This window comes from Chiloscyllium plagiosum, chromosome 10, assembly GCF_004010195.1.
Source record: "Chiloscyllium plagiosum isolate BGI_BamShark_2017 chromosome 10, ASM401019v2, whole genome shotgun sequence".
Classification (NCBI taxonomy): Eukaryota; Metazoa; Chordata; class Chondrichthyes; order Orectolobiformes; family Hemiscylliidae; genus Chiloscyllium; species Chiloscyllium plagiosum.
Genome location: NC_057719.1, coordinates 34,872,836 through 34,882,509, shown reverse-complemented (window position 1 = coordinate 34,882,509; position 9,674 = coordinate 34,872,836). Strand labels below are relative to the sequence as shown.

The window sequence follows — 9,674 nt, the reverse complement described above, 5'->3', positions numbered from 1 at the left end:
GATAGGGTAAATAGACAAGGTCTTTTCCCTGGGGTCGAAGAGTCCAGACCGAGAGGGCATAGGTTTAGGTTGAAAGGGAAAAGATATAAAAGAGACCTACGGGGCAACTTTTTCACGCAGAGGGTGGTACGTGTATGGAATGAGCTGCCAGAGGATGTGGTGGAGGCTGGTACAATTGCAACATTTAAAAGGCATTTGGATGGGTACATGAATAGGAAGGGTTTGGATGGATATGGGCCTGTGCTGGCAGGTGGGACTAGATTGGGTTGGGATATTTGGTCGGCATGGACGAGGTCGACTGAAGAGTCTGTTAACGTGCTGCACATCTCCATCACTGTTCTGCCTTCATGTACACTTCTCAGAAATTCAATCAAACTTATTCAACATGATTTTCACTAGACTAAACCATTCTTACTATCCTTGATTAATCCATGCCTCTGCAAGTAAAGATTAAGTTTATCCCTTAGAATTTGTTTCCACTACCACAGATATTAGACGCAATAGTGTGCAGTTTCCTGGTTTATCCTTACCGCCCATCTTGAGTAGTAGTACCACATTAGCTTTCCTCCAATCTTCTGGGACCCCTCCTGTGGCCAAAGTAGATTTGAAAATTAATGTCAGGGCCCCTGCAATCTCCTCCTTTGCCTCCGACAGAAACCTGGGATACATCCCATTTGCCTCGGGATTTTTATCCACTTTCAAGTCTAGTAAAATTGCTAATATCTCATATCTCTCAATGCTAATTTGTTTAAGTACATCACAGTCTCCCTCCCTGATTTCTATACCCGCATCGTCCTTCTCTATTTGAATACAGATGCAGATTTAAGACCTCAGTGAGCGCCTACTGAAGTGGTGGTAGCTGATGATGATATCTGTCAATCGAGGTGATTGCAGTTGTGAGCGGTGGCTGTCTGGCAGGTGGCAGCAGTTTTTTTTATGAATGAGTAGGTTGGCGCTACTCTCAGAGTCTGGTTACGTTACGTTCTGTTCTGTGACGAAGCTGCGTTTTGGCGCCAAAAGTGCAGGATGGCGACGAAAGTGAAGAACAAAGTTTCAGCTGCTTTTAAAATGCACGGGTTAATCTTGAGATCGTAAGTAGGAAATTAGTTATTTCAAAACCCCTGCTATCTCACAGCGCTTGAGACCCGTGTTCAATTCCCACCTCAGGCGACTGACTGTGGAGTTTCCTCCCACAGCCCAAAAAATGTGTGGGTTAGGTGAATTGGCCATGCTAAATTGCCCGTAGTGTTAGGTGAAGGGATAAATGTAGGGGAATGGGTCTAGGTGGGTTGCGCTTCGGTGTGGACTTGTTGGGCTGAAGGGCCTGTTTCCAAACTGTAAGTAATCTTAAAAAAAATTAGAAGCTAACACTAACATTGGTTGACTTCAAATGTTCTTCATTAGTTAGTGTTAGCTAGTATTTGTTAAAATGGTTCGTTTAACCTGTTTCTATGTCGGTTAGTCTAAAGCTGTATACCATACCTGTATGTTCATATATAAAATACATTATATCACTACTGTCTCTTAAGTATGATTTGGAAATGCCGGTGTTTGACTGGGGTATACAAAGTTAAAAATCACACAACACCAGGTTATAGTCCAACAGGTTTAATTGGAAGTGCAATAGCTTTCGGAGCACTGCTCCTTCATCAGGTGGTAGTGGAGGACACAATTGTAAGGCACAGAATTTAGAGCAAAAATTTACAGTGTGATGTAACTGAAATTATACATTGAAAAATACCTTGATTGTCTGTTGAGTCTTTCATCTGTTCGAATACCATGATAATTTCACTTCTTTCATGTGTAAATGACAAAACTTTTTTTTAAAAGTTGCATTCTCAGGTTAACTGTAACAATTGGTGTAAGCTCGACAATATGTTGAAGGTGTTACCCCCCTGTGTTCTCTGTCTATGCCATGATGTTTAGATTGATTCTAATCTAAAAAGTGAGATAACAGAGTTTTACAAGAATTCATGCAGTTTCTGAGCAAAGTACAATGGAACTCTGCAAGTACAAATTCACCCCACAAAATATATGTATATGTGTGATTGTGGGTCTTTGTGTCTGCGTGTCTGTCTGTGTTGGTGGGTTCTGAGTGTGAGAGAGAGTATATATGTGTGTGTATGTAAGTGTAGAGTGTCTTAAGTCTGTGAGAGATGCATGTGTGAGGTATAGTGCAATGGTGGTCATTTGTAGTGTGACATGAGCCCAAGATCCTGGTTGAGGCCCTTCCTATGGGTATGGAACCCATAAGTAAGTCTCTTAAGTAATACGTGTAATAATGAACTTGGCTTGATTTTGGTAAAAGATTTCAGTGAGTTCACAAGTCAGACTCTTCCGCGGTACAGTATTTTATATATTTTTCAGTCATTTCTCAAATACTAGATCTGTTGTGGTTCTGTTCGCTGAGCTGGAAATTTTTGTTGCAAACGTTTCGTCCCCTATTTGGTGACGTCCTCAGTGCTTGGGAGCCTCCTGTGAAGTGCTTCTGTGGTGTTTCCTCCGGCATTTATAGTGGCCTGTCCCTGCCGCTTCTGGTTGTCAGCTTCAGCTGTCCGCTGTAGTGGTCGGTATATTGGGTCCAGGTCGATGTGTTTGTTGATGGAGTTTGTGGATGAGTGCCATGCTTCTAGGAATTCCCTGGCTGTTCTTTTTTTGGCTTGCCCTATAATGGTAGTGTTGTCCCAGTCGACGTCATGTTGCTTGTCGTCCACGTGTGTGGTTACTAAGGATAGCTGGTTGTGGGGTTTCGTGGCTAATTGATGTTCATGGATGCGGATCGTTAGCTGTCTTCCTGTTTGTCCTATATAGTATTTTGTGCAGTCCTTGCATGGGATTTTGTACACTACATTAGTTTTGCTCATGCTGGGTATCGGGTCCTTCGTTCTGGTGAGTTGTTGTCTGAGGGTGGCTGTTGGTTTGTGTGCTGTTATAAGTGGTCGCAGTAGTCTGGCTGTCAGTTCTGAAATGCTCCTGATGTATGGTAGTGTGGCTAGTCCTTTGGGTTGCGGCATGTCCTCGTTCCGTTGTCTTTGCGGACAGAAATGGGGAAAGGGGTTTTTAAAAACCAAGGACTGCAGAAGGGACTGCTGAACCTTTTAAAAGATAAGCACCAGCACTTGTTGTAAGTGATGTTTACATTGTTGTTTGATCAGCAAATGAGGAAGTTTAGATGCAGATGAATGGGAACCAGGGAGTGTGTACAAAGGAGATTTGACTGACAACAATTAATTGATCTGTGAAATGGTAACCAGTTGTCAATGACAAAAGCCTTCTTCCTGTCAACACTGTATGATTTGCTCCTAGGTAGGTAAGCACCCTGTGAATGTAAACAAGATAGGTGCATTTGAACCTGTGGAAGGAAGATGCTGTCTTCATCTTTGCAGTAAAAAAAAACCTCAAGCCTGAAGAAAGCCTGTGTATTGTCCCTCACCAATTACTGTCAGTTATTGCTTTTAACCAATAAATTAGAGGCTTTGAGTTATGAGTCAGTTGCCCTGTGCCTCTTGCAGGCAAGTGAAAGTACCTGTAGAAGGTACAGCGAATCCGGTGAAACACAGAACAGTACATCGCAGCAACGTGCCCTTCGGCCTCCCATTTTTGTGCTGACCATGGTACTTTTCTAAACTAATCTCATCTGCCTGCACATAGTCCGTATTCCTCTATTCTCTACCTGTACATGTGTCTATCTTAAACACCTCCAAATGGAGAGAGTCCGGTAAACTGCCTTGCCAGTTTAACAATCCACACAACACAATTTTCTTTGTGTCTGTTGGTTTTTGTGGTGCCAAGGATGTTTTATGAAGGGGTGGTGGAGGTTAACGTTTTAACTACTGGAATATTTTGTCCTGTTCTTGACTGTTTACCTGTGGCTAAAGAGTATTTATTTGTAATAAATAGTAATTCTTATTATGTACAGAAACCTGGTCTGTGCTTTCGCGCAACAAGGTCTTTAAAAAACACATACATTTTTGGCGTGATCTCATTAACTGTTGTGACAACTGTGGGAATAACAGGGCGTGATTTCTAGCACACTACCCTCATCTACCCATTTTTCTCAATTGAACCCCTATGAGGTTTTTTAACTGGATTTTTAGCTGGAATCAGAAAAGGCAAATGAGTTGTTAACATGAAGCTGGCTATCTGGTGAGGGTGACTTTGGACAGTGGTCAACCAGAAAGATTGTCAATGTGTTACCTACTACAGCATGAGCTTTTATTTTCCACAATAGCGTTTGATGTGATACTTTATTAAAAATCTTCTGGAAATTTAAGTATGGTATTTCGACAGATATACCCTTAAAATAAAGGGCAAGAAACAAGATATTTAAGGGAAGATAAAAATCACAACTTCGAAAAATCATCATGGAAAATCAGTTTGGGTGAAGCTCAGAACCAACAAGGAACAGAAAACATGGGTGGGAGTAGTTGTCAGGCTCCCTAACAGTAATTGTGTCAGGAAGGTGCATAAATCTAAAAATGAAACAAGGGTGATTCAGCAAAGTCATGGAAGGTATTGGTGACAGTGCTGTCATACAATAATCTACTTATTGACCCCTGGTTTGGGTTTCATGAGGGCTACTTGTCACCAGATCTTATCACAGTCTTGATCTGCATATAAACAAAAAAGCTGGGCAAAAGAGTCATTGTTCAGGACGTGAAAGCAGCATTTGACTACATATGACTTAATAAAATGAACTTGAGTATTGCTGAAAAAGATACAATTTGTTTACACTTTTTAATTTGCACGCGTCAGGACGATTTGCAAGAATTATCAACGTAAAAATAAAACAAGATTTATCCTATGAGGCAAGACTTTGTGGATAAGTGGATTTTGATTGGTAGAGATCAGAAGTCACATGACACATGGTAATAGTCCAATAGGTTTATTTGAAATCACAAGCTTTCGCAGCATTGCCCCGATGTTAGGTGAAGACAGGCACCAAAATTTATGGGTAGAGAGATCAAAAGATCATATAAATATTGTGAGTGGAGTGTTGACAGGCTGAATAGGAAATCTCTGCTGGTGATCATAACGGTCAGACAGTGTGTGTAAAGTGTCAATAGCTGAATAGCAAGTGAAGGGATGACCTACAATCCGATTAATTGAGGCAGAGATAATTACAAAAAATTAAAAGTAAGATGGTGCTGGAAATAAACACCATACAGATACAGGACAGTATGGTGGGGTTATGTGTAGCGTGACATGAACCCAAGATCTTTCCTAAAGTGCAGTGTCCAGAAGCAGTCAGAAAACGCCAGTTGCAGCTGAGGCAGAGTAGAGTAGAGTAGATTTTATTTGTCATTGCTACTGTATATAACTGGAGCAAGGTGCTACATGGACAGCACAAACGACACGATCATACATAGGATGGCATAAAGTACATAAGAAGTGAAAAGCATGCAAATTACAGTATAACAGAAGAATGTTCTAGCAGCAATTTGAAGTCATGCAAGGAATTTCAGGTCGCAAAGAGCCCTATCATACTGTGTTAAGGAGCCTGATGACTTGGGGGAAGAACGCTTCACCGTAACCTCCTTGCTTTTTCTACCAAATTTCTAAACTCAGGTTTCAAATTCTGTCTTATTTGCCCTTCCACCTTAAGTGATTCTGGAACATGTGCCTCCAGCTTCCTCTGGTCCTCAACTTCCTTTCGATATCTTCTTTCTTTCACATTGATGTTTATGAGATGACAGTGTTGTGGACCAGACCACATCCCCTCAAAATATATTAAGAAGGTAACCCAGACCCTAACTTATTCAGAAAAGGTAAATGTGAGGTGCTGTGCACCAGATGCAATCTGATTAGTCAAACTACATGACGTTAAGCAAAACACAATTTATTCAAACATGATAGTTAAAATGCAACTGAAGGAAGAGGAACTGGAAAATTTAACAGCATAATAGATTATTTTACTACTAAACAGTAACTGTTCCAATATTGTAACATCGCATACACACAGCCTTGGCAAAAGGCAAATTCTGAGAGAAGATTGTCTCACATGCAGATCTCCAATCCAGGAGGAAAGAACATCTAAAGATAATTCTGAGAGAGAGAGAGAGAGTTACATCAACATTCATGTCATCAGCAAACTTACTCACTCACCCTTCCATTTCCTCATCTAACTCATTTATAAAAATCACAAAGAGTAGAGGTCCCAGAACCTGAATACATTCCATCTATTACCATCCTCTGAATTCTCTGGGCCAGCCAATCCTGTATCCAGACAGCCAGATTTCCCTGTATCCTATGCCTCCTAACGTTTTGAATAAGTCTACTGTGGGGAACCTTATCAAACATTTTGCTAAAATCCATGTACAACACACCCATTGCTCTACCTTCACCACAGTGTTTTGTCAAATCATCAAAGAATTCAATAGGGTTTGTGAGGCATGACCTGCCCCTCACAAAGCCATGCTGACTATCTCTAATCAAGTTATGCTTTTCCAAATAATCATTAATCCTGTCCCTAAAAGTGCTCTCCAATAATTTGCCCACCACAGACGTAGCACTTATTAGTATGTAGTCCCCAGGATTATCCTTCTTGCCTTTCAAATATCTGTCCAAGGACCCACGTGTATAAGTTGGATAACTGACTGCACTTCAAATATTCTGCGTTGTTGTGTATTTCGAAGCCCACCTGAAGATTGGATACGGAGTGTCCTTAACCATTGAAGTGTTCTCCAACTAGGAGGAACATTCTTATCTGGCAATTGTTGAGTTGTGTCCATTCATCCATTGTCATAACATCTGCATGATCTCGCCAACATACCATGCCTCAGGGCATCCTTGCTTGCAGTGTAAGAGGTAGACAGCATTGGCTGAGTCACATGAGTATCTGCCACAGACGTGATGGGTGGTGTCCCACATGTAATGATAGTATCCATGTCAATGATCTGACATGTCTTGCAGAGACTGCCGTGGCAGGGTTGTGTGGTGTTGTAGTCAATGTTGTCCTGAAGGCTGGACAGTTTGCTGTGAATGATGGTTGGGTTAAGGTTTGGCGCTTGTTTGAAGGCGAGAAGTGGAGGCGTAGGGATGATCTTGGCAAGATGTTTTATCGATGATATGTTGAAGGTGTGAAGAGCATGACATAGTTTCTGTGCTCCAGGGAAGTACAGGGTGATGAAGGATATTCTATCAATTGTGTCCTGTGTCTGTATTCTGAGGAGATCATTGCGGTTTTTGGCTGTGACACATTGGAACTAGTAATTGATAAGTTCAGCATCGTATCCTGTTCTTATGAGGTGTGACTTCTGACCTCGTCCACCCCAGTCCAACACCGATACCTCTGATTGGTAGAGGCATTACATGGAGAATGCACCACTTAGATGGTGACTGATGGTTAATTGCCAAGCTTTGTTTAAATTTTAAACCTGACAGGTTGACTCTTGTCAACCATCCTCTGCTTAAAAAAAAAATCTTTACGCAGAGAGATGTGAATGCATGGAATGCGTTGCCAGCTGTGTTGGTGGAAGCAGAGTCATTGGGGATATTTAAGCGACTGCTGGACATGCACATGGATAGCAGTGAGTTGAAGGGTGCATAGGTTAAGTTACTATATTTGACATTAGGATTAAATCTCGACATTCTGGATTAGTGGTGCTGGAAGAGCACAGCAGTTCAGGCAGCACAACATCGTGGGCCAAAGGGCCTGTTCTGTGCTGTTATGTTCTATGTTCTAAGGCATTGTCCTGAGAAATAAACTGACAAATCATTATATTGCAACCGGTGTAATGTGTATGCATTGTATTTCTGTCCACATTAAACATGGCCCTATTTATTAATATGTGTAGCTTTCAGTATGATCAAATGTACCACACCGTGGACCCAATTAAAAAAATGTTAGTGGTTCTCAACGTAATTATATGCACACTTTGGACAGTATTTGCTAAATAATCTTATTACAGTTGTGTCTGTGGTTGGACTCTATTTTGAGTTTTGCAAAAATGGTTAAGCACAGTCAGTGCTTTATTTGTTGTGAACAGCTGAAAGGATATGATCTGTCAGTGTTGGATAAAATATTTTGACAAAATTATCTTTTTTTAAGCAATATTCAAGTTCTGTACAAGCAAATAAAAAATTACATGAATGGGAATTAAGGGAAACAATTCCTCACTGATTGGAGTGATAGCTAATGAGAAGGAAGGTGGTTGTGATTGTTTGTGGCCAACCCTCTCCGCTTCAGGACACTGTTGCAGGAGTTCCTCATGGTAGTGTCATTTGCTTAACCTTTTGCAGCTACTTCATAATGGCCTTCTCTCTTTCACAAGGTCAGAAATGTGGATGTTTACTGATGTTTGTGCAATTTTTACTCTCATTCACAACTCCTCAAATATGGAAGCAATCCATATGCATATACTACAAGATCTGGGCATCATCCACATTCGTATCCAATCAGAATTTCTCAGTAAGCTGGTCCTGGTAGTTTTCCTTCTTGCAGGAAAGTGGAGGCTTCTTTTTCAGGTATTGATGACCCATCACAGTGGATTAATTACAAGGGTATTTAAGTAAGCAGTTTTGCTTTACCTTCTTCATCAGAGTTTCCTTGCAAGGTAAAGAGGTTAATGGAAAAACATTTTCACCCATTAAGTTAAAATGGATGCTGATGTCTTTCTTTGTGCAGAGCCAGCTAGAGGCTGATGAGTTCTCTTCATGTCCGTTGTGACAGCTTTAGCAGGAAGTTCAGAAGCTTCTGAAGTATGATCATGTGGTCAGTTTCAGCTATTTTGAGTTCAGCAAGGCTGTCCATTTTCAAAAGACATAGAATTTAAAGAAAAATATATAGCAGAGAATTTACTTTTATTTGGAATTTCTTTTCCTGTCCTCTGCAATGACAATGAAAAGAATCAATGTGCATTTATTTTTAATAGTTCCTGATCTCTACCAAGATCATAACCTTGTGTTTCAGGAAATTGAAACGTACTCTGGAGGTACCAAAGTGATGCAAAATGGGAAGCAACAGGATGATTTTCCATTTTGCTTAGCTTCTGATCTCCATCATAAGTGTTAGGGTAAAATTACCTGGTGAATGCCATTTGCTGCACCTTGAGAGTTGGGGAGTTTTTTGGGTTCTGACGTTTGAGGGAGAATTCTTGTTAGGAACCACAATTGTGCATGCCCAATGTATGTCTGAAGACTACTTTTCTTGAGAGCTCGGAGGCCACTTAAACAGACCATTTGGTCCAACTTGTCCCTGCCAACCAGATATCCTAAATTAATCTAGTCCCATTTGCCAGCACTTCACCCATATCCCTTTTAAAGCCTTCCGATTAATATACCCATCCAGATACCTTTTAAACGTTGTAATTGTACCAGCCCCCACCACTTCCTCTGGCAGCTCATTCCATACATGCACAACCCTTTGTGTGAGAAAGCTGCTCCTTAGATCCATTTTAATTCTTTCCCCTCTCACCTTAAATCTATGGCCTCTAGTTTTGGACTCCCCCTTCCCTGGGGAAAAGACCTTGTCTATTTACCCTATTCCGTGCCCCTCATGATTTTTTAAACTTCTAGTAGGTTACGCTTCAGCCTTCAATGCTCCAGGGAAAATAGACCAAGTCCACTCAACCTCTCCCATAGCTCAAATCCTCTAACCCTGATAGCATCCTTGTAAATCTTTTCTAAACACTTCCAAGTTTTGCAATATCCTTCCTATAGCAGGGAGACCAGAA

General features: G+C 41.0%; 1 protein-coding gene across 1 annotated transcript in view; it reads left to right on the top strand.

Moving 5' to 3' along the window:
• The first annotated feature begins 254 nt into the window (after nt 1-254).
• The window catches only part of pole2 (polymerase (DNA directed), epsilon 2), a 30,979-nt gene continuing 21,559 nt past the window's right edge, over nt 255-9,674 (top strand). Inside the window, exon 1 of the mRNA XM_043697358.1 lies at nt 255-1,091. Within this exon, the coding sequence (XP_043553293.1) occupies nt 1,027-1,091 (65 nt within the window). The 5' untranslated portion in view covers nt 255-1,026. The remainder of the gene's footprint in view (nt 1,092-9,674) is intronic.